Source organism: Doryrhamphus excisus, chromosome 9, assembly GCF_030265055.1.
Source record: "Doryrhamphus excisus isolate RoL2022-K1 chromosome 9, RoL_Dexc_1.0, whole genome shotgun sequence".
Taxonomy (NCBI): domain Eukaryota; kingdom Metazoa; phylum Chordata; class Actinopteri; order Syngnathiformes; family Syngnathidae; genus Doryrhamphus; species Doryrhamphus excisus.
In genome coordinates this window covers 13,133,601-13,158,284 of record NC_080474.1, presented here as the reverse complement: position 1 = coordinate 13,158,284, position 24,684 = coordinate 13,133,601, and the positions used below count along the sequence as shown (strand labels likewise).

The following is a 24,684-nucleotide window of genomic DNA, read 5'->3' as shown; positions in this document are numbered from 1 at the left end:
TAAACCCATGCGCTACATCTGGTAGCTAGCAGAGTTTAATCAAGAACCACACATTTGTGCCTTTATAACATAGGAGTAAATACAACTGAATGTAGTATAGTGTACTCGCCAACTATGGGACCCTATTACCTTAATTCCATCATCATCTTGTTCTTATTTTTACTCTTTTGAAGCATCTTGGGCACCATTAGGATGACCATTGATGGACGACGGTGCTGATGGGGATGTACAACTTCATGTACAAATATACAAACTACCCCTTAAGCGATCAAGCACCCCCTGATTCAAATTTTCATATGCATCACCCACTTGTTGAGCCGGGCCTCCATTACAGTCTTCTGCCATCTTTGTATTCTCTTCTTCTTCTCGTAGAGCGCTGCCTGGTAGCGTGGTGGCAACTCCCCTGGCACCTCAAATGTGTCTCCCTTCATCTGGAAAGGCACCACCAGCATATGGAACTCCTCAGGGGGCAGGAGGCGGTAGCAGGCCTGATCGGGGTTAGCGGTGAGATCTTTGACAAGGCCATCGGTCCCCAGCAGCAGCGGCTGGTCCCACAAGTTGGGGACCACCGCCAGCCCCACGATACCCATGTGGTCCTCCAAGGTGGGGTAGAAGGTGTGGTAGGGGCCCAGGGTGATGTCGGCATTCCCAGGCAGTAGAAGAGGGCGGGTGGGCGTCAGGGCATGGACCGTGCAGCGTGATGACGCACCAACAGCGATCCTCCCCGCCACGCACACCACACGCACATTCTGGCAGCAGTGCACATGGACGCTGGTCTCCACAGGGCCCAGAACCACCGTGCAGTCTCTGCATTTGTCCACACTGACTGACCTGGAGAATACACAACCAACACCAATAAACATGAAAAAAAAGATACGTTTTTATGCTTATTTATTGTATGAAGTCAAAAGGCGCCAAGAAACGCCACAATTTCTCAATGAAATTTGACAGCAATAACTGTGTGAACCTATATGCTTGTACATATGTAGGATTTTGATCAGATCCAGATTATTTCCAAACCTGATTACATGCAACATATTTGGTTTAAATCTGCAAATTGTCAAGTCCTTCAAGCATGCAGTCTGATCTTTGACCTTACCTGAGAGGAGAGAGGAGGTAGATGAAGGCATCAGAGCATCGATGGATTTTAATGTTGGCCCCTGTCAGCTTGTCAGAGGTCTTGGCGAGGGTCTGTTTGTAGACCTGAGACATGAGCACCATCTTACTGCCAGCTGGAGCCATGTGAGTGTTTCGGGCTATCTTGGCTCGCTTCATGGTGCCCTCGACTAGACACAAAAGGAAGAATGGAAGACAAAGTTCACCCAAAGAAAAGATCGGAGTACTGTGAAAGATTTAGCATACCTTGTTGGGCCCAAGCTAGTTTCTTCCCAGAGCGCAGGCAGGCCTTTATACCAAAAGGATTGAGAGTGAGGTTCTGCTGGAGACAGGAGAGCAACTGGTGCAAAGGGAATGAGTTGTTCAGTACACTGTAGCCCGCTTGCACCTGGAGCGGACCTTTGCTTAGCAGCCTGTGGACAGGCTGGACAGGCATGCCTGGGTGGGGTAAGCCCTCCAGGAGCAGGCCCAAACTGCGCAAGGCCTCTAGCGATATCTAAGAAACCAAACGGCACAGGTCAGTCAGTGCTGAAGTGCTATAAGCTAATACAATGCGGGTGGTGGTGCATGTACCTGACAGTCACGCAGGGCCAGGCCAGACTCTGACAGCTGGTCGGGCTCCACCAGCAGCTCCAGAAGCTCAGCGAGGTGGTTCTGCACGAATGACAAGTGGGCCTGGTCGTCCCAGTTCTAAGAGTGACATCATAAGCAATAGTTGTAATGGCCACAGAAGTCCATCAGCAGAGGTAGTGGGGTCAATAAGTGCGTCACTATATCAGACTCAGCTGTAAGAAAACTGCTGTCATAATCTATGTACAGGGGAACAGGTACAGGAGTTATATACATGCTATATATACGTGCGTCATCATTGTAATCATGGATCCTCATCATCTGCAAAGAGCTACTGCGATGAGAAGACACGCCTGTAGAGGGCGCGTATTTAAGGAAGCTCATCCAGCGCGCCGGGGTGGTTGGAGAAAGAGAAAACTAGTGACGTCACACGCCGAGGGGATGCTGACAGCCAGCGTTCGAGCCACGAGGACCAACTCTGTCAAGCGGCACCTGATGGGATTTCCTTTTCCCTCTCGGCTTGAGCTGTTGGACTTTGGGCAAGGTTGCGGACCCAGGGATTGGACTGACAGGTGGATGTGTGTCCGTGAGTGGAACTGCAGCTTTCACCTCTGTCTTGAGGACAAGCACTGACTCTTCGGGGAACTTTGGGACACTTTCGGGGTGGGGGGGGGGGGGGGGGGGGGGGGTAAACGTTCGGGATTCATTTTGGTGTTTCATGGTTGTCTTTGTTGGCGGGTGGGAGGTTTAGTTAGTTAGTTAGTTAGTTAGGTAGGTTGGGAGGGGATGATATGCGGGGTTTGGTTTGGAGTGATTAAACTGCCGTGGTGGTGGCAACCAAGCATTTTCGACAGTGTTTCCTTTTTTTCTTACAGCTGATATCCGCTCCCCCCGCGACCTTCTTGTTTGCGTTGTAGCCTCGTTACCTCTATAGGAGGGCGCAATCGTTACATAGTTGTGTTGTAGTTAGTGGTGTAGATATAGATACTTAATGTACCTCTAAGAATGTACTACTAACTTCCATGATACTTTGTGGAGAGGCGGAATGAATGACTTCATTGACAAAAGTCAATGGATGCCAATTTGACCTCAGTGGAGGTATGTGCTAGAAGTTCTTTCACTTGTGATAGTATTTTAAAAACCACTTTCCTTAATTTTGTAATGATAATGCACCAGTCTTGACAACAAAGATAACAGGCTGTGATCTATGAAGGTTCCGTAGAATTCCTGTTACAGCTCTTGTATTGGATGCCGGTCGACTGTGATGGGTGTACTTAATGTGTGAATTTAATATTATACTTATTGTTTGGAGAGGAGAATTACCTTGTTCTGGGAGCTAGTCTTGGCCTCTCTGTCTGATGAAGACAAGGAGCGTGTTCGATGGCTGGGCCACTCTTCACCAATCAGAGAACTACGCAAAGACACATGGTTCAGCTGCTGAATGTGAAGGAAGAGGAGGAACTGCAGCGTGTCCACAGACATCTGGAGAGCAAAGATTCAAATGTGAAATCAGCAGATATTCCTTTGAAAATAATATGATCAAAAACCATTTGTATACCTTATTCCTCTGCTGTTCCAGTTCACTTTTATTAGAACACTGTGAAAGACAGTCGACTCTCTCCAACCGCTCTTGAGGTGAGTTGCTGGTGAAAAGGTCAAAGGTCTCAAAGTACAGCCATGCCAGGTCTTCTGGAAGCTGCAGCTTTCCGCATGCGATGTGCCTCCACATGGGCCAGCCCAGGGAGGGGAAGCATCCGTCGCGGCTCCGCACATAGGTGGCCATCTTGCGGAGGTAGTGCAGGCTGAGCTTGGAGGTGGGTGCCACCTACAACCAGACACCACGCTTTAAAACTATATTACAGGAGATGGCCAGGCCTTTTGAACATTACCTGAAGGGCACCCAGGAGGAAGGGCTCCATACGTGGCCATATGGTCACTCTGTCTGGATCCATGTCTGAAGAAAAATTGGATTCAAGCAGTTGTTTACCATTGTGATCTCAGATGTATACTTTGACACCACTGCAACCGCAGGATTAACATTTTGCTAAATCAATACCATTCCATTGCATCAAACAAAACAAAGCATTTTTTGAGACAGTTCTCGCAGTAGAGGTGCACTTTATGTAATGCCCTGTGAGTGTGTATTGAAACTGCATATGATTGGACCCAAAAAAATAGATATGTATGTATGCTGACCCATGATTTTGACATAGTCACCACTAGATTTAAATAAAGCTTTTTTTTTTAGATCACAGTAGTGGCCGATGCATTTGGTACCTGGGCCTTGACCAGGCAGAACTTTTCTTGACAGACACTGTGAGGGGCAGTAACCATCCATCCATTTTCTATGCCGCTTGTCCTCATTAGGGTTGTGGATGTATGCTGGAGCCTATCCCAGCTGAGTTTAGACAAGAGACAGGGTACACCCTTCATACCTACAGTTTAGATCAGGGGTGCTCACACTTTTTCAGCATGCAAGCTACTTTTAAAATGACCGAGTCAAAATGATCTACCCACTACAAAAACATCTATTTATTTTCAAATGTATTGAGGATTATTTGTACGTACAATGTATGTTGATGTACCTTACATAACCAAATGAGCCAATATTGCAAAACACACATAATTAACTATTAAATTTTTTGTAATTACCTGAGTTTACTTTGATGACTTGCACTGAATTGAACCAGCCAGGGATGCATAGTCCGGACAGTAGCTGCTGATAGCCAGCCTCAAGCACACTTCCAAATGTTTATCAGTCATGGATAATATCCGTATCACAATATTCCATATACGTATGGAAGTGATATGTTTTTTGCCTTTTTACTTGGTCCAGTTTTTGCCTTTTTACTTGGTCCAGCTCCTTCACTCATTTTAGTGACCATAAACTTTAGCGAGGGCTTTAAAATCTCGCAATTCGCCGACTAGCTTAGCACTTTGCATCGTTGTTTACGCATGAGCGGTGACCTAAAGGTCAAAATTCAGTTGTCATCTGATTGGTTGTCCTGTATGTCAATCAAGTAACGGGGATGGATGATAGGCTGACATCGTAAGTTCTGCTGCACTTAGAGATGTTGTTTGATTTGATTGGTCACCCGAAGGGCAACATTCAGTTGTCATCTGAATGGCTGCCCTGTATATCAATCAAGTGACGGCATTGATGCTGGGATGATATTTTTGTAATGTCACGCCGCGATCGACCAGCGATCGACCAGTACCACCTCCGCGATCGACCGGTAGCTCGCGATCGACTTAATGAGCACCCCTGGTTTAGATAATTTAGAGTCGCCAATTAACCTAACATACATGGTTTTTGGAATGTGGGAAGAAACCGGAGAAAACCCATGCACGCACGAGGAGAACATGGGAATAAATTAATACAATTTCAAAACAAATATTAGAATTTAAGTTGTAAATGTTGGTCAGTGTAGCTAGGAGACCAGGGTTCAATTCCACCCTCGGCCATCTCTGTGTGGAGTTTGCATGTTCTCCCCGTGCATGCGTGGGTTTTCTCCGGGTACTCCGGTTTCCTCCCACATTCCAAAAACATGCTAGGTTAATTGGCGACTTCAAATTGTCCATAGGTATGAATGTAAGTGTGAATGGTTGTTTGTCTATGTGTGCTCTGTGATTGGCTGGCGACCAGTCCAGGGTGTACCCCACCTCTCGTCCAAAGACAGCTGGGATAGGCTCCAGCACCCCCGCGACCCTCGTGAGGAAAAAGCGGTAGAAAATGAATGAATGAATGTTGGTCAGTGTTTCAGCCAGCAGAAAATGCCTTGCTGGCCCTGACTGCACACTGACTACTAATAAATGCTTAGCCACCCAAGACTATGCACTAAGCAGTAAAGTATATTGGTAAGATACATGTGTTTTGGGTCTAATTGACAAAATGCAAGGGGGGGGGGCTGTAATAATAATAACAACAAAAGACACGTCGACGTGTATTGACGTCAAATACTGGTGCGTGTTGACAAGGCAACCTGACCCTTCACGTGAAACGGCCACCGAGTTAGCGTTGACTTACCATAACCCGGCTAGAACTAATACATCTTGTGTTGTCAAAAAATGGTTATATCGTCTCGATTTTGCCTCCCAACGAATGACTTTTTGTTGGCCAAACTAGACCGCAGGCTCAGACATGACTCCCGACCAAGCTAACAAGGCTGACAAACGCCACACGCCAGCTCACTTACTTTCCGCCTTCGTCGAGGGCCAAACGTGTTGGTGTTGTAGTTCCATTTCGGCGTGACAGCGATTCGTCAACGGGTTCGAGTCATTTACACTTTAAAAGTAAAAGTACCGCCAATTTCGTTTGGAGGCTTGATATTGAAATCATTTCTAATGGACTTCCTATTTGGCGCCCTCCTTCGCTATACTGCCTCGTTTGTCCACAGCCTACCTACAGGCTCCGCCCCGCCGACTGTGGCGTTCGAGCAGCTAGCAATAGCCAGTCACAGGCCACTTTGTGGTACACTTGCGCAATATAAATTGATCCAATTCAAGGGCAATTCAAACATAATAGAATATAACAATGACAATTGAGGTATTAATTAAATATATTATCTGGATTGGTACCAGAAACAAATACTTCTATAAGGACACGTCTTTTGTTTAAAATAAAGTAGACATCCTCCAGGCAGAATTCTTTGCCCCAAATTACGTTAAGTCGAAAAAGAACGAGTCAAACCGGATGCTTCGGCATTTGTCGTACCTACTGTGATACAATGTAACCTTATAAGAAGCAAACGTTCACGATCAGTTTTTCCCAAGTGTTAACCGGCTTTTAGAAAGACAAAGTGAGTAAAAATCACCATTATGTCTCAAATAATCAAAACATAAAGTTTCAACTCTTTTCATACTACATACGGTACATTCATAAGCATTTTTCAACATTAACGTGCACTGTCGCTTTAAATGTGGGCTGTCGGTAGGAGGGACTTCCTTGACAAGGCGGAAAAGGGCTTCTGGCAGCTACGAGATCCAACCTTCAAAAGAAGCCGGCTCTTTTCACGCTTTTTTTGTTACGTTTATAATTTTTGCGCGGATTTATACACACACATATATATGGCTGCCAAAGGGATGAACCTGTGCACTGTGTGCTGTTTGATACTCTGGGCTATTACGGCGGTGTTCGCCGGGTAAGTAGCAAGGCTTTGGGCTGGAATGGTCGCTCAGGCAGCGGCGAAGCAGCATCGCCAGCTGGTACACATGTTCCACTGTGATTGGTTCAAGCAGTGCAGTGCACAGGAATATGAAATACCCACTAAATACTGTTGTGTATGTCTTCCGTATAATCTTGGCCGTGCTATTACACTGAGTAAAAGCGGGTAGCTAAAATAGTTAGCGATTCATTTCAAACAAACAAGCCAGCATGTTGTTGTGAGATTATACACGTTTGTCATAATTTTAAAGGCCATTTTCTCTCCCACAGGCGCGATTTTTACAAGATATTGGGTGTTACCAAGAGTGCATCTATCAGGGACATAAAGAAAGCCTACAGGAAGCTAGCTCTCCAGTTACACCCCGATAGGAACCAAGACGACCCCAAAGCTCAGGATAAGTTTGCCGACTTGGGCGCAGCCTACGAGGTAAGAGACAACTGTTATCCCCATACTGAGCTTCAGAGGTGATTAGTTAAACAAAGTGTCGAGTTTTGTTGTGAAATGTGTGCCGGAAGCGCTCGAGGCACAAGTCTTTTGTATGGGTGCTCCTTGGTTGCTGTTGGAAACACTAGGCTCATCGTCATTGGTCAGTTCGGTCGTGTGGCTGCGTCTGATTGGCTGACAACACATGCTGTCACACCAATATGTCAAGGTGGATCAAAGAGCACAACTTTTTTTAAATATACAGCACAAAGACTACAAATTCTTCTATTACTATTTACATACTTCAAACTAATTTGTAAATCGTACTGCTTAAATGATAACAACTCTTGAGACAAACTGTCCACAACATTAGTTACACCTGCATCGAATGAGTCAATACAAGCGCTATATTACAAAAAAATCATTTACAAATGATAAAGTTGACACTGGCTGAACAATGCAGGCTTCTGAGTACTACACTATTTTATTTTGCAGGTTCTTTCAGATGAAGAAAAGAGGAAACAGTATGACGCCTATGGAGAAGATGGCCTTAAGGAAGGCCACCACGGCTCACACAATGACATCTTCTCTAGGTGAGTCTTTAGTTGGTGCAAGTGAAAGCCAAAATAATATGATTCCTTACACAGTCTCAATGCATTATGGTGTTACCATACAATTCTTGTATTAAATGTTTTGTCCCTCTCTGTAGTTTCTTTGGCGACTTCGGTTTCATGTTTGGCGGCAACCGGCAACAACAGGACCGAAACATCCCCAGAGGGAATGACATCATATTAGACCTGGAGGTCACACTGGAAGAGGTCTACTCTGGGAACTTTGTGGAGGTGAGGAGAACACTCCTTCTTTTGACAGTTGTTGTAATTGTAACCGTGATTTTGCGTTGTGGACCAGGTGGTACGTAACAAGCCCATAGCCAAAGAAGCTCCCGGGAAAAGGAAGTGCAACTGCAGACAGGAAATGAGGACCACGCAGCTCGGCCCGGGCCGCTTCCAGATGACCCAAGAGATGGTGTGCGACGAGTGTCCCAATGTGAAGTGAGTCCATGACACACCCACACGGCTCTATAGCGTTTGTGTTAATCACTTCATGACACAATGCTGGATTACTGCAACTTTCGTGACTTTGTGGCTTAGTCTTCATTTATTTCCATTATTTTATTATGAATGCATTATGAATTTGAAGTGATCTCTTCAAGTGACATGTTTTTATTTTTATTCTATGTTATCTATGTATCTATCTCGGGGTTTAGGTTTTGTGGATGGTTGCTTGTCTGTTTTTTTATGCAAAGTGGCCGCCATGGGATGGCAATGACTATATATGTGTTGTGTTTTTGAACACCTCAGGTTGGTGAATGAGGAGAGAACCTTGGAGGTGGAAATTGAACAAGGGGTGAGAGATGAGATGGAATACCCTTTCATCGGAGAAGGTAACCTTCACGGATGTCTCTTGTTTACGTTTGAATTAAAATGTTTTCATGTGTTTTGTTTTCTAAACATTCATAGGGGAACCTCACATCGACGGAGAACCTGGAGATCTACGCTTCCGCATCAAAGTGCTAAAGTAGGAGCTGACTATCAAGAACTACTATGCGTGGTGTGACATTATGTCCTGTTATGCTAATGAGATGTTTCTTTGTAGACACCCAGTATTTGAACGTAGAGGGGATGACCTGTACACAAACGTCACCATCTCCCTAGTGGAGGCGCTGGTCGGCTTTGAGATGGACATCGTCCACTTGGACGGACACAAGGTACTGTTACTCTTCTCTCGTACAAGGAAACACACTCACATCAGAATAACGTCTCACCTTTATCAAAGTACTGGCACCTGCAACTTTCTTTCTTCTTCATTGTTGGCTATTTTGTAGCCGTGAACAATAAGAAAAGCAGAGCCTTGCAGCGTAAGTGTTAGTTAGCAAAGAACCACAGAGTCAACCGCTGGTGACAGAGCTTGGAGGACAATGACTTTCAGTTCCGGTTTCCATGCCAACAACAACAGGCTGCTAACAGGGAGGTTTTGTTGCAAAAGAAGTTAGACTCATGCAGTATATTAAGATAACAAGACGTGTTCCATATCGATGGTATGCTAACCAGGCAATGTATGCGAACCGAGGCATTATGTTTGCAGAATTTTTTTTTATAGGAAACAAAAAATATATTGATCGAAGTTCGATCCATTCATTTTCTGTGCTGCTTCTGTACTGCTCCGTGGTATGCTGGAGCCTATCCTAGCTGTATTTAGGCGAGAGGCGGGGTACACCCTAGACTGGTCACTGACCCAAGTTCCATTGTAGAAAATATTGCAATATTGGTAGAATGATGATGAGGCAGGGTGACTGCACATATTCTCTCCAAAACAGCCATGTACACCTTAGCGCAAGACACATCCCACACTTCAACGCTCTTCCCTATCTTAGTCTGGCTCTAACTAGCAGGCAAACGCCACACTGCAGCTCTGAACCACAAGCAATCCTGTACTCGCAGTACTCTACATTATCACATACTACAGTATTAATTGGCCCTGTACCCTAGAAACCGCCCATGAATGATACGGGAAAAGGCCGAAATGATACTGTGTCAAAGCCCAGGGCAGTCATACTGATAAAATATAGCGTTTAACCATGTCCAGTATCAGCCCCCGTAGCTGTTCACTCAGCAGAGCGCGCTGCTCTGGTATCGTGCCCGTGAAACAACCAATCAGAGAACAGCGCATGAGCGTGAACACACACTATAAATATTCCTAGTGCTTCTCCAGTCACCAAAAAACCCAAACTTGATTAATGGAACTTTAATTGTCAGACATTGATAAGATAAGACTGTCGATAAAATATTATTGTTGAAATATTTTTGCAATTATTGTGTTTACACTGTTTAGATATAATACATGTAATAAACTGAACATTTTCTGGAAACAAAATGGTCTTTTGATTAAATAGTACGTGATAATAAGCTCATGATTAAATAGTATGTGATAATAAGATCATCACATGGTTTGTCTGGTATCAGGCCCGGTATCATGCCCCCGCGTGATACTGGGATAACCTTTAAGTATCACATGAAAACAGAATAATCCCCAAAAAATATGCACAAATGGAGGAAAACCATGTCAACAAACGATTACAAACTATCCTTTATCATTGTCCATTCTGCTTTTGTCCCAAGTCAAGTCATTTTGTCAACAAGTATATTTACTTTGAGCCTGGTTTTTGTCCGTCAGGTGCACATCATGCGAGACAAGGTGACCAAGCCCGGTGCCAGGATGTGGAAGAAAGGCGAAGGCCTGCCTAACTTCGACAACATCAACATTCGCGGCTCTCTCATCATCACCTTCGACGTGGAGTTCCCTCAGACACAGCTGGATGAGCAACAGAAAAAGGGTGAGTGTTCATCGCAAATCTATTCAAATATAATACATTTAGTCATCTTTTCTCAATTTGCTATGTTTTAAAATGCTTGTGTTGCTGCAGGTGTACATGATCTTCTGAAACAAGGCTCTGTACAGAAGGTGTATAATGGACTACAAGGATACTAGCATCTCTAGTAGTACAGTACATGCTTCTTGGATGGACTTGTACAAGACACCGCACACAAACAGGACAAAGGGTGGGATCGTCCTTCCAGTCTTATTTATGGTTTTCCAACTCAGGATGACTTGGATCCCTTTTTGTTTTTACATTTCAACATTTTCCCCCTTTTAAAGTACACAGCTACAAGGTTTAAGGTTATAACTAGACTGTATGAAAAAAGTGGTGGTTTGGAATAAATGGAATGAGTCAAGGGATATTTACTCATAATTGGAGTCTCCCACTGCTGGCTATCAATGAGTAAGCAGGTTTTATGAGCAATAGCCTCCTGCTTTTGGACTAAAGAAACTCTCTGTCCACATCTTTGACATGGTCTTTGGTTTACATCACCCATTCTGCTCAATGCTGAAGAACAACTGAGAAACTGTACAGTGGGATGCTGTACAACAACAAACAAAAGCAAGCTCAACGAAAGGATTTTCCCTGGTGGAATGTTCTGCATCCTCCCATTTGTCCCTAATTATACATGAATGTTTTATTTTGAAGGAAGGCTTTACACGTCTTAGTGCCTCTTTTTACTGACCCTCCTCCTGGGCTTGACACTCAAAAGGATAAATGTTTCCCAATTAGTGTTATATGTATCAACGCTGCCTCCTTGTTATGACATTGCAACAGCCATCAATGTGAATTAACGTTTTTTTGTTGTTTTTTTTTGGGGGGGGGGGGAGGAAAAACAAGAGTTCTACCAATTGTAGCTTGTCTTTGTGTTATTTCCTGAATTCACCAGTAGATGACGCTGGAGTCCCAGATTGGGCTTTTATTTTATTTTTTAAAGGACTTCTCTCTGTCTTCAAAGCGTCTTGCCAGGCAAAAAATATAAGAAAAAAAGTTTTTTTTTTAAATTAGATTGAACATGATAACCAATGACTACCCAATATTGCTGATAAAACTAATATATATATATACTGTATATATAGTGTATTAAGTCAATTGGCTTGTGTAGCTGCAATGAATGACTATCCAGCCACTATCCAGTTTATAATAGATTAGTTGTCTATTAGTTTGAGAGGATAGCAGATATTTGTATATGTTATTTTTTTTTACTCAAAAATATTAATCAATGCATTCATTTTGGAAGCAAGTATGTCCTCAGAATTGTTATGGCTGCCATCTGGGACCCACCTCTGTTAAATATCACCCCACTTTATCATCCATGCACCCATCTCATGACTGTTGGGGGGGGGATCTATACGTGGGCGGGGGCAGGCACCCAGGCCACACAAACTATTATGACAGTTAATTTATAGCCCAGTGACTGATGTGCACATCTGCCCGCAACACAATGAATTACTGTCCCTTTATTGTTACTTGTGTGTGTGCGTGTGTGATGAACTCCCACAGAGATAGCAGGGCTGCGGTGAAGGGAGTTGTCTCGTCAAACCTCCTATAGTCAGGTTTCACACATGATGATGATGATGGTGTCTCAGAGACAGTAGTATGTTTCTGTGAGTTCTAATAATGCTGCATAAGCACCATCAGACACACACTAATGTGTCTTCAAGTGTTACTGTTAGTACATGGTCATTTTGTTATACTAAAAATACCGGTAAGAATAAAATAAATACAAATAAAATGTAAAATAAAACAGCTAAATTGGAAAAAACGTACACAAGTACACCTTCGAGTTTATCTAATCTAACCTCTGAAGTCAAATCAGTTAGCTGCACATGCATCAAATGACCTATGCGCTTTTTCTTTGGCTTTATTTGCTACATGTATTTTTAAAAGGAGCAGAAGAATCAACAAGAAAAGACAACACAAGGCTCCTGAGATTTACCATTGATGTTATCCAACTTTTTTGTCAGCAATGGCTCACTTCTTTTTACACTTGTAAGCCAAATCAAGACAAACTAAGACATGTCAGGGTTGTATTGTTTTGACCTACTAATATTAACAGCAGTTAATCTATTGTTACACTTGCATAGCATTTAAAAATGTTATGTTTGGAAAATGCCCCGAAGGCAATAATATGGCTACGACAGTTTCACTATGGAAAAAAAAATATTTTAAAATATTACTTATTTGAAAATGCCTGCACAGTTAAGCAAGGTTTACGGTGACAATGACAGCTGGACTCAGCTGTACTGCACAACTGAGATACACCTACATATATTGTACATGCAATAAAGGGTTAAAATGAACTTGAAGCATATTATTTTGTCATTATTTGTATGTTCCTAAGCAGAGCCCGCCCAAGGCATAAGCCAACTAAGCACCTGCTTAGGGCCCAGTCACCAGTGGGGGGCCCCCAAGAGCATTCATTCATTTTCTACCGCTTTTCCTCACGAGGGTCACCGGGGTGCTGGAGCCTATCCCAGCTGTCTTCGGGCGAGAGGCGGGGTACACCCTGGACTGGTTGCCAGCCAATCACAGGGTACATATAGACAAACAACCATTCACACTCACATTCATACCTATGGACAATTTGGAGTCACCAATTAACCTAGCATGTTTTTGGAATGTGGGAGGAAACCGGAGTACCCGGAGAAAACCCACGCATGCACGGGGAGAACATGCAAACTCCACACAGAGATGGCCGAGGGTGGAATTGAACCCTGATCTCATAGCTGTGAGGTCTGTGCGCTAACCACTCGCCCGTCGTGCCGCCAAGATATTTATATATAATATATTTTGCCTTTCAATGTTTATTTCTGTGTATTTAATTTTAAATACCACATAATATTGTAGTCGTGAGTTTTTAGTAAATAATTACAAAAATATTACATATGCATTCCATACTTAGGGGCTACTATGTGCGCTGGAGAGCCGTGGACCACTGCGTGCAGACCTTCCTGCAGGTCACGCAACATTGTGCCAAGAGACAGGCAAGTTAACTATGACTTATTAATTATTCTTGTATCAACACATAACGACTTCCATTACCATTACTTGTCTTTTGTAGATTTTGTCTCTGGGTGCCAGGATTCGACTCGTTGTATTTTCGCCAGTGTGCCAACGCCGAGGGTGGAATTGAACCCTGGTCTCCTAGCTGTGAGGTCTGCGTGCTAACCACTCGACAGCCATGCCGCCCCCCTGAGAGCAATTAACTTAAAAAATAAAAAAATGTTTTTTCTGTGTGAGAGGGCCAAAAATTTGGCTTCGGGCCCCATGTAGGCTTGAGCCGGCCTTGTTCCTGAGAATGAGAACCGAAAGAGTCACTGGGTGTGTCCGCCATAAGGAACAACAGTGTGTGGTATGTGTGTTTATGAGCCTCTTTATGGGAAGCGCATCCATCAATAACGTTTCTTAACCTCATGTAATTACTAATTGTAGAGCGCATGAGGGCAGCATTGCCTATTAGCCACAGTAATGCATGCGCGCATGAGTGTGTCTCAGTTGTTGATGCAGATAAGTAGTGGGATCACACTTGACCCTGAGTGTAATGACTGCTAAGCGTAGCTGCAGGGTTAAGTGAGGCATAGGCAAAACGAAAGGCTAAGTGGGCAATCTACGTGTGCGTGTGTGTTTGTAGCGGCGCCAACGGGTGTTTGGAACCGCTGTAACACAGTCGCGCGCTCACTTAATGGTGCCTGACCTGTCACACGCAGGGTTTTTTTTAACAGAGAATAACCATCCAGTAAACCACACTGGAACACGGTTAAAACACAATCCCACTCTTTCGGAAAAAAACTCTTATTTAGTGTCAGACGGACATTTGTGAGGTCAAATGTCACTGGCACTGCCGCAAAGACAATGAATAATAAGGGACTTAAAACACTTCCTTGAGGAACATCATTGTTTCACTCACTGTTAAATCAGATGAAAGAATGTTCTACTGACTTCCGTATATTGCTTGCACTCACTAAATGTGGACCAACTTATCCGGAAGTCTTTGTCAGTGTGCTTGTGAGTGTGACCAATCACCGCAGAGTGGGCGTGTCCAGAGGAGGGCTGGAGTAAATTAGACAGACCATTTAGGTGGGAAGCAGGAAGTCCATGGAAACACTGCAGAAAGAGGCGCATAATCTGGAACATCTAAAAAGCTATCTGTGCGGGCTATTGTGCGTAGCTCTCTATAAGAGTCCACAAAAGTGCCGAAAATTAGCATAATGAGCATTCTCATAACCTACAAATCCCTCCACGATCTAACCCCCCCCCCCCATATCTCACAGACCTGCTCCATCCACACAATCCCCCGCGTCCCCTTCGCTCCTCAACCTTCTGGCACTCCCCTGTAAGACCAAGCTCCGAACCTGGGGAGACAGCGCCTTCTCCATCGCTGCCCCCACCCTCTGGAACTCTTTGCCCCATTCACTCCATGCTTGCCCTGACCTTCCCACCTTCAAAAAACAACTAAAAACCCACCTCTTTAAATCTGTTTTTAATGTCTAACTTTTTATATCTGACTACTGTGCCACGCCCCTGTTTTATCTCATGTTTTAACTGTGCATTAACCAATGAATGTTGTATTTTGGTGTGTCTTCTACTCTGTTTACTTGTTTTTATTCAACTCCATTCTTCTGTAAAGTGTCTTTGAGTATTTTTGAAAAGCTCTATACAAATAAAATGTATTATTATTATTATTATTATTATAGGTCCCCTTTAAGCAACCTAGTCCAACTTCTGTGCAATATAAGTATGTATGCCAGAGGTATCCAAACCTTTCCCAGTGAGGGCCACAACAGAAAAAAAGTGCACAGCTACGAGACCAGGGTTCAATTCCATCCTCGGCTATCTCTGTGTGGAGTTTGCATGTTCTCCCTGTGCATGCGTGGGTTTTCTCCGGGTACTCCGGTTTCCTCCCACATTCCAAAAACATGCTAGGTTAATTGGCGACTCCAAATTGTCCATAGGTATGAATGTGAGTGTGAATGGTTGTTTGTCTATATGTGCCCTGTGATTGGCTGGTGACCAGTCCAGGGTGTACCCCGCCTCTCGCCCAAAGACAGCTGGGATAGGCTCCAATATGAATGAATGAATAGATGCTAAAACCAATCCATTGTAAGTCGCTATACTACATACTAAGCTATCTGAACAAAACAGCTACATCTTAGTTGCAGGTGACAAAGCACACAGTAACTAATAATACCTAATACTGTAATGTAGCCATGAATAATACTGCCAATCAAACAACAAGCAGCCCATGGCCACACTTTGGACACCCGATGGACACCATTGCTAGCGAGGGCAATGCAGCAGAGCCAGCAGGACACAAGGGGGACGGGGGGCGTGTGGGGGTTAAAAATGAACAGAAATAAGGAGCGTTGATAGACAAAGCCTACAATTTGCGGGATGTGAACATAAAGCAAACAAAGGGCCATGCTTGTGAGGAATAATGCATGTGAGCCGTGTCGCCAGCACGCTGAAGCTTTGAACGCCGCTGGGGAGGACATCGTGCATGGGCCCGCTGTCTGTGCGGTGTTGCTATATTAAAGCCAGTCACCTCAAAGGAAGCAAAGCCTCAACTATTCAACAATTGAATGGCGGGGTTCTCATTATGGCCCGCGTGGGAGGGGAAAAGTGGCTTTTGGGGGTTTTTTCGCCGGGACGAGCTGCTGTTTATCCCGATTCTCCTGGGCTAAACATAGTCAACTGTCATTATGATTTTCTCCCCCCACCCCCCACCGTCGCTCGCTAACATTTATTTATTTCTGCCCCAATTTTGTCATCTAATGAGCCGTGCTGTGTTGTTGCTTCTAGTGGCTGATGGCTCTCCCACATCCTGACTGCAGTGAGGACCACCTATATGGATGAAAGCCACACACCCGTACACGATACAGCGCTCTGTTTACGTGTCGCACTAATCCCACATAGCAGCACTAACTTGTATCTTTTTTTTATGTATCCTTAAACTGCACATCAGCCTGGCGGGCTCGGATACGGTCCAGAGGCGCCTTCCAGTATGCACTGTACATGCACTGTATGAAAAGATGTAAATATGTATGAGCCCAGGGGGTCAAAAAGGGGGGGTACGGGGGTTTTAGGAGGCTGCACGCTGGATGTCAGAGGGTGAGTTGAAAGCAGGCTTTGTGTCTCCTGCGGTGGAGTCTCTCCTGCTGGTGGCTGATCACAGTTAATAACAGAGCACAGCGCTTGTCAGAGGCACTTATGGGTGACGCTGGGCAGGCGGGGCCCACGCCGGGTCGGTGTACACCGCCGCCTCTGGCCCCCGAGCACGGACCGGAGCAATCAGCAAAAGAAGCAGAAGGAGGCTGATAAAGAACCTTGAAAGGATGGAGACATAACAAACAGAAAAACAGTCTCTGATCCCTTTGGCTGCGCTTCAGGCGGCAGCGGGAGGGTGAAAAGTCGTGGTGGTGGACATGTTTACAACATGGACTCCAATTAAAATAGCAATATGTCAAAACAATAGTAAGAACATTTGCTCAAATATAGCTGTTTCCACAAGTATGATTCACTACTTTTTTCAAGTTTCTCATCGGCTGTCATGGCCAATTGCGTTGTTATTGCGCCATTTGTTGCTTGGAATGTGATCGATGACGTACATGTAATATTTACAGTTTACATTTTATATGGAGAATATTTTTTGGTCAGTCATAATTATAGGTTATCACATGGTTTGTCTGGTATCAGGCCAGGTATCATGCCCCCAAGTGTCAGTATCAGCCCGAGAGGGCTTATATTGACACGCGGGGGCATGATACTAAAATATTGTTAGAACTCGAAAATGCTTGTGAAAATGTGAAATACAGACATATTTACCACAAATTAGTCAACCATACATTAATCATTTTGCCTGATTATTCAATAAACACCATAGATAGGTAAATATACAACCAAAGATGATAAAGTCTGCTCTGTTGCAAGAAAATAAGATGTATTCGAACTTATGACTCGACAATCCTGCATCCACCTGCAGCACCTTCCCCCCCGCTCCTACCGCTACATCAGGGCTCAAAAACAGACAGGGGAGGTGTCCCTGGCCCCTCTCCACACTGGTTCTCCTGACCTGCATCCTGGCAGTGCATGAAGTTCGGCTAAAACGACAAGCCTATAGGGGATTTTGGCTTTGGAGTTCACACTGTGCTAAACAGCACAATGAAACAATGAAGGACACATATCAGAATGTATTCATGCAGATTGACATGGTAGAAGCATTATTTTCATCTGCTACATTCATTATGTCTCTGCAGAGGATAAACTTTCACTGCGGTTCAAATTGTTTTCAACTATTTCATGACTACATGCAATAAACTATGCACACACACACAATTGGAGCAAATCATTTCAACAACATGCACCTATTCACTTTAATGTCCCGAACATTGTACAAGATACTGGTTTGTATGTGGTCTATTGTGCCCCCCCAAGTGTCATAGCGGACTGACTCTCGGTCTACAAATAGTGGACATACTTATTCGGAAGTCCTCGGGAGCTCTAAGTAATTGAATAGAGAAGTTCATTCATTCATTCATTTTCTACCGCTTTTTCCTCACGAGGGTCGCGGGGGTGCTGGAGCCTATCCCAGCTGTCTTCGGGCGAGAGGCGGGGTACACCCTGGACTGGTTGCCAGCCAATCACAGGGCACATATAGACAAACAACCATTCACACTCACATTCATACCTATGGACAATTTGGAGTCGCCAATTAACCTAGCATGTTTTTGGAATGTGGGAGGAAACCGGAGTACCCGGAGAAAACCCACGCATGCACGGGGAGAACATGCAAACTCCACACAGAGATGGCCGAGGGTGGAATTGAACCCTGGTCTCCTATCTGTGAGGTCTGCGCGCTAACCACTCGACCGCCGTGCCGCCCTAGAAGTTCATTCATTCATTCATTTTTAAACGCTTTTTCCTCACGAGGGTCGCGGGGGGTGCTGGAGCCTATCCCAGCTGGGAGTAAAATGGCTCTTTTGATAGTAAAGGTTGCCGACCTTGGGTCTAACCACTATAACACTCATGTGTTACATCAGCACAATTATATCACCACATTGTTATATTGTTACCTTATCATTTTCCTATGTATGGGAAAGACTACATTTAGAATACAGGAAGTGAATGAATGCATTGCAGCTTTATCTTTCTACTCTTTTTGGACGTCTGGAACTGCAAATAGCATTATTGGAATACATTGTTATGTAACTCTTAATTATAGAAGATTCATCCATCGATCAATTTTCTTAAATTAAAATTATTATTTTACTAATGCTCTGATCCAAATCGTAATCCTAATTTGGATCAGCACCCAATTTCACACCATCATTGTTTGATTATTCAATGAAAGAATAATTATCCATTTCTATACTGCTAATCCTCACATGGGTTGCTGGAGCCTATCCCAGCTGTCTTCAGGCGAGAGGCGGGCTACACCCTGGACTGGTCGCCAGCCAATCACAGGGCACATATAGACAAACAACCATTCACACTCACATTCATACCTATGGACAATTTGGAGTCGAATAGAGAAGATGACAAAACAAAATAATATAAGAGAATAAAAGTGCACACCAAACATAAAACAAAACCGCCAACAATGCAAACTAAAATGTACTGCTTGAATGAAATTGGGCTTTTGAGACAATAAAAAGTGGGAACAACGCAAATGTCAAACAGACTTTCCTTCCTTTTTCATTCCATCTGACAAATTTTACTATGTTATTGAGATCTCTGGTGGTTTAGAAACCCTATACTACTACTAATACTAATACTACGACCAGTGAAAGATGTTTAATAAGCCCAATGTTCTTCAGCCATTATCAACCATCATCAAACCTGAGGAGTGTCTTAGTATCAAGGTTTGTACCATGCTATCTTCTCATACCAAGTCCTGATTGGACCTGACCACGTAACTAACCTAAGACAAAGAACTTCTTATCAGCGCCCATAAAGCTAATGCTCCTAATGAAGGTGCTGGGAAATCGGGGTGGGGGGTGTCATCCAATGGCGACACCGTCTGACCTCGAGTGTGTGTTATACCCACAACAAACAAAGTGCCTCCTCTGTCGTGTCTGTGAACTCCAAAGTCCAGCTCATCCCTGCTGACGAGATTAGATAACAAGGCAGCCTTTAAAAGCGGCCACGCTGTTTGCTCAGAGACTCTAATAGTGTCTGATCTAATGGGGAGATTGTTGATAGTGGAGACCCACGCGGCGTCATGGCAATGGCCAAACAACACAAGGAGAGAGCGCTGGTGTATTTTGGGTACAAAGCAAGCCTGGTAAACATTAAAATTCATTTTGAACTTTTATGTCATTTGTATGCAGGCCCGGTGTTATTAATACATAGCTGTAGCGCAGGTGTTATCACCAGGCGGTAACTGCTCACACAGCAACGTAAGCACCCATAAGCTCCACCAAGGAAGTACCAGCTGTTTGCTTGTCTGGCGCCTGTCTGTACAGCAGGTGTAGGCAACCCATGGCCCCAGTAACATCAACAGAACGAGAGAGCAATTTGATGCAGCCCACCGTGCAATTTCAAAAACACAAAAACTTGAGAGCCAGGGCATTATAAAAAGCCCCAAAACATTGAAAAACAAATGCTCATAATATACAATAAGAAGCATTACCAGTATTCCATATAATCTTGTTAAATATGGTTATGAACATTAGTGAATCTATAAGTTACATTTAAATGAGTTAACATATTTTTGTAAATTACCTAATTACTTTATTCATTCATTCATTCATTTTCTACCGCTTTTCCTCATGAGGGTCGCAGGGAGTGCTGGAGCCTATCCCCGCCGTCTTTTGGGCGAGAGGCGGGGTACACTCTGCACATACGTATAGACAAACAACCATTCACACTCACATTCATACCTATGGACAATTTGGAGTCACCAATTAACCTAGCATGTTTTTGGAATGTGGGAGGAAACCGGAGTACCCAGAGAAAACCCACGCATGCACGGGGAGAACATGCAAACTCCACACAGAGATGGCCGAAGCAGGAATTGAACTCTGGTCTCCTAGCTGTGAGGTCTGCGCTAACCACTCGACCACCGTGCCGCCCCATGCAATTTTAAAAACACAAAAACTTTAGAGCCAGGGTATTATAAAAAGCCCCAAAACATTCAAAAACAAATGCTCATAATATACAATAATAAACATTACCAGTATTCTATATAATCTATATGTAAGTATGGTTATGAACACAATATTCAATTAAAAAATTACATTAGTTAATGTATAAGTTACATTTAAATGAGTTAACATATTTTTGTAAATTACCTAATTACTTTATATTTTGGGTTAATCATTTATGTCCGAATATAATATGTAATTAATTATCTTGGTGCTTTTAAATCAGAATATCAAGCTATTACAGTTAATTATTTTCATTTTACACCAGTCTACAGGCAAAATGCAAATGTAGTGACATTTTTCTTGGTTTAGGTCACTAATAAAAAAAAAATTGGTACGGTTTCCAAGATACATTATAATTGGGTCAAAATAGGACATTTATGCAAAAACGGTAGTTCACCAGAACGTACGGTGTGTCTACAAGCAACCAGTTCTATCTGACAGCCTGTCTGCACGTTCCAGTACGTTCATATTAATATATCTAGAGTTTTGACAGAAAATGTTATGTTTTTATTTGCAGAAATGTCTCTTAGAAGTGGACAAACGAACCAGAAATTGACTTTTGAGTTTCTTGGAAGCTACAGGGCAGATAATTATAAACAGCAGGTGGCAAACCTCCTGCAATATGTCACTAAAGATACACTTTTTGCATTCCCATCTAGATTTCTTTCAAATGAACTGTGGAGAAACTAGTGATGAGCACAGGGAACCATTCCATCAGGACATTGCAGCTATGGAGAAACGATATCAGGGAAAGTGGAATCCATCAATGCTTGCTGACTACTGTTGGAATGTGGTCAGAGATGACCCTGCTGCTGAGTAAAAAAAGCCAAAAAGCGTTGTTCAGATACTGAATAAAGGGAACTTTGTTTTTTTTAAGTGATACTTTAAATTGTTTTTAAAAAGATATACAATCACCTGATGATATTTCTTGTTTATTTCTTGACAGATAAAGAAGTGCAACTTTAAAATTTTTACAAAATAAGAATATTTTTCAGAAAAAAGAACATATGCAATTTTGATGTAAAACAATATCATAAAATTTCTTGAAAACATTCATTCAAATTTCCAAAATTTGAGTTAATCTTATCAAAATAAATGAGATTTAGCCACTTTAATCTCACAAGCAGATCAAGTCCAAAAACGTGTCGACCAGCGGTAGAGTGTTTATGCACAAAAAAATACACTTTGTTGTTTGTTTGTTGACACCTAGAAATAAGAATAATAAATAAATAATAATAATAAATAATCATCATAAATAATCATTTAAGAAGGGCAAAATATGGAAGTTTCCCAGGGAAAATGTGGAGGATGACAGGTACGTACTTTATTATATTAGTCCCAATTAATTAAAGACTCATTCATATACTTTTTTTTCCCTAGATGTTTTCTATGCTCTATAAATAAACCAATTAATTTAGCTCAATTCAGTCAGGTCTTAAAAGTAATGCCTATTTCCAGATTTCTAGTTTTGCGGATCCTACCTTATATAAAACGTAAGTATTTTGCTGCTGAAAATAAAAAGACAGTAAACTTTACAATGCAAAAATGTGCAGAAAGGAGAGAATACGTATAAATCAGGGGGTCTTGCACTGTATGAGAATATACTGTAAGTAATTGATCCATTGGCATGGTGGTAAAATGAATGACTGCATGGTAACATGAAGCTGGAGTCCTCTGAAGGGGGATCACTAACTAAGTAAAAGTCCTCCTCTGGCTGGCGTCTCTGTTTAAATCATCACTTCCTGTTCTCAATCCCCAAAGTCTGCTTATCCATCATTTTATACTCATGTATATGTGTGTGTGTGTGTGTGTGTGTGTGTGTGTGCAAGCTCCTATTGCAGCCACCCCAGCCTCCCATGGGTGAAAAAGGAAAAAGGGGGGGGTGACACCTCTCAAATTATAGCCAAATCAGTTAGCAGGCCTTCCACAGACATCTCGACACAGACAGACAGACAGAGAGACCCTCGCCTCACCAGGTCAACGGCAGCATCATCTTAACCCCCCCCCTTCCCTGGTTCCCCCCTCCACTCCCAACCACATAACCACACAATAGTGAGCCTGGCCTTGTCCCTGCAAAGACCTCTGGCCCTCCTTCGCTACCCCTCACACTGAGATAAAACAGGTCTGGCCTCAGATTAACGCAAGTGTTGGCTGTTCCCGATCCCCTACTTAACCCCCCCCCCAAAAAAAGAAAAAAACACCACCCTTCCTCACATTGCCCTTAAAGCTCCCTGACACATATACACTCACTGTGGAGGACTACTAACTGAAAATTTGTGTCACATACATCAATAGCTTTTTCTTTTTTATTGAAAAATTAATCCACAATAGGTGGCACGGCCGTCTAGTGGTTAGTGCACAGACCTCACAGCTAGGAGACCAGGGTTCAATTCCACCCTCGGCCATCTCTGTGTGGAGTTTGCATGATCTCCCTGTACATGTGTGGGTTTTCTCCGGGTACTCCGGTTTCCTCCCACATTCCAAAAACATGCTAGGTTAATTGGCGACTCCAAATTGTCCATAGGTATGAATGTGAGTGTGAATGGTTGTTTGTCTATATGTGCCCTGTGATTGGCTGGCGACCAGTCCAGGGTGTACTCCGCCTCTCGCCCGAAGACAGCTGGGATAGGCTCCAGCACCCCCGCGACCCTCATGAGGACAAAGCGGTAGAAAATGAATGAATGAATGAAATAATTCAATAGAAAACTGAGACTGAGGGCAGCGAGAACCCAGAGCACTGGAGCAAAGTGGAGACAAGTGAGAATAACGCTGAGAATAATCCAGAGCTAAGACACAGAAAAAAGCTATCATTAGCATGTACATTCTTCCTGACAGTATTGTTTTGTCATGCTTGGAACCACAGCCGACTGCAAAAAGAACCTGGTAGCAATGGCTTTTACTAATGTAAATGCATCAATATCGTGCCAAGCGTCATAAATTAAAGCGCCATGGTTCCAGCTGAAGAAAAACAACCCCTCACTACGGATATGATGTTATTCTGGCCGTCATATTCAATGATGTCAAAGTGATTAAAATAAGAGTGGGAGAGGGCCGTGAGAAATAAAACAAAGTTGTGATATCAGTTTGACACTGGACTGTGTCAACACTAATGTGGCCTTTTCTCTGGATCATTAATTTACACACACACACAAACACACATATACATATTTAGAGGCCACTAATGTGATGCTTTGTCAAATCATTGCAACTCTGCTCAGTTAATCAGCGACACATGGCGAGGTCTGGCAATGTCAGAACCCTTTGCTGCTCAATCTTCTATATTAGCACACCACATATTGTAGTGTATGCGGTCCAAGCAGAGCACACTAATGCCTCTCCTGCCTCCATTCACTCATCATTTACATCATAATCAGCATCTGCATGCACGCCGTGCAGCATATTAACAACTTCTAACTCTTCTGGGAAGACTTTCCATGGGATTTTAAAGGAAAACTGCACTTTTGGATGACTACTGTCATTCACAATCCTTATGTGAGACATAAATACATGTCTTTCTTTTTTGTAAGCATTCTAAAGATACAGTAAACCTCGGATATATCGGATTCAATTGTTCCCACTGGTTTTGTCCGATATAAGCGAAATCCGTTATATGCGTATAGCGGAAAATGTCCGTTTTACACATATATCGGATTTATATCCGGTATATGCGTAAATCGGATTTTATCCGTTATAAAAAGGCACTTCCTTGACTATGTTTCCAATGTACCTGGACGCGCAGGCAACGCTGCAAACGCTGCAAATGACGTCGTATAGCGGCCTGTCACGATTCGGCGAATCGGAGCGCCACGATGCAGCCATCCGA

General features: G+C 43.3%; 2 protein-coding genes across 7 annotated transcripts in view; one reads left to right on the top strand and one right to left on the bottom strand.

Annotated features, from left to right (window-relative positions):
• The window catches only part of tbccd1 (TBCC domain containing 1), a 119,802-nt gene that overhangs the window by 1,712 nt on the left and 93,406 nt on the right, over positions 1 to 24,684 (bottom strand). For 3 of the 6 annotated variants that reach the window (XM_058083070.1, XM_058083071.1, XM_058083072.1), the window contains 7 exons: positions 3,576 to 3,640; positions 3,245 to 3,511; positions 3,010 to 3,168; positions 1,690 to 1,806; positions 1,363 to 1,612; positions 1,100 to 1,286; positions 310 to 831 (listed from right to left, as the gene is read on the bottom strand). In XM_058083070.1, coding sequence (XP_057939053.1) covers positions 310 to 831; positions 1,100 to 1,286; positions 1,363 to 1,612; positions 1,690 to 1,806; positions 3,010 to 3,168; positions 3,245 to 3,511; positions 3,576 to 3,638 — 1,565 coding nt within the window. In that variant the 5' untranslated portion in view covers positions 3,639 to 3,640. The other 3 variants (XM_058083069.1, XM_058083073.1, XM_058083074.1) reach the window with 3 other exon arrangements.
• On the top strand, positions 6,602 to 11,526 carry dnajb11 (DnaJ heat shock protein family (Hsp40) member B11). The gene is made up of 10 exons (XM_058083077.1): positions 6,602 to 6,827; positions 7,121 to 7,277; positions 7,770 to 7,867; positions 7,984 to 8,116; positions 8,184 to 8,326; positions 8,636 to 8,718; positions 8,795 to 8,852; positions 8,931 to 9,042; positions 10,509 to 10,668; positions 10,759 to 11,526. The coding sequence occupies exons 1-10, from the start codon at positions 6,604 to 6,606 to the stop codon at positions 10,821 to 10,823; spliced, it is 1,233 nt and encodes a 410-aa protein (XP_057939060.1). The 5' UTR covers positions 6,602 to 6,603; the 3' UTR covers positions 10,824 to 11,526.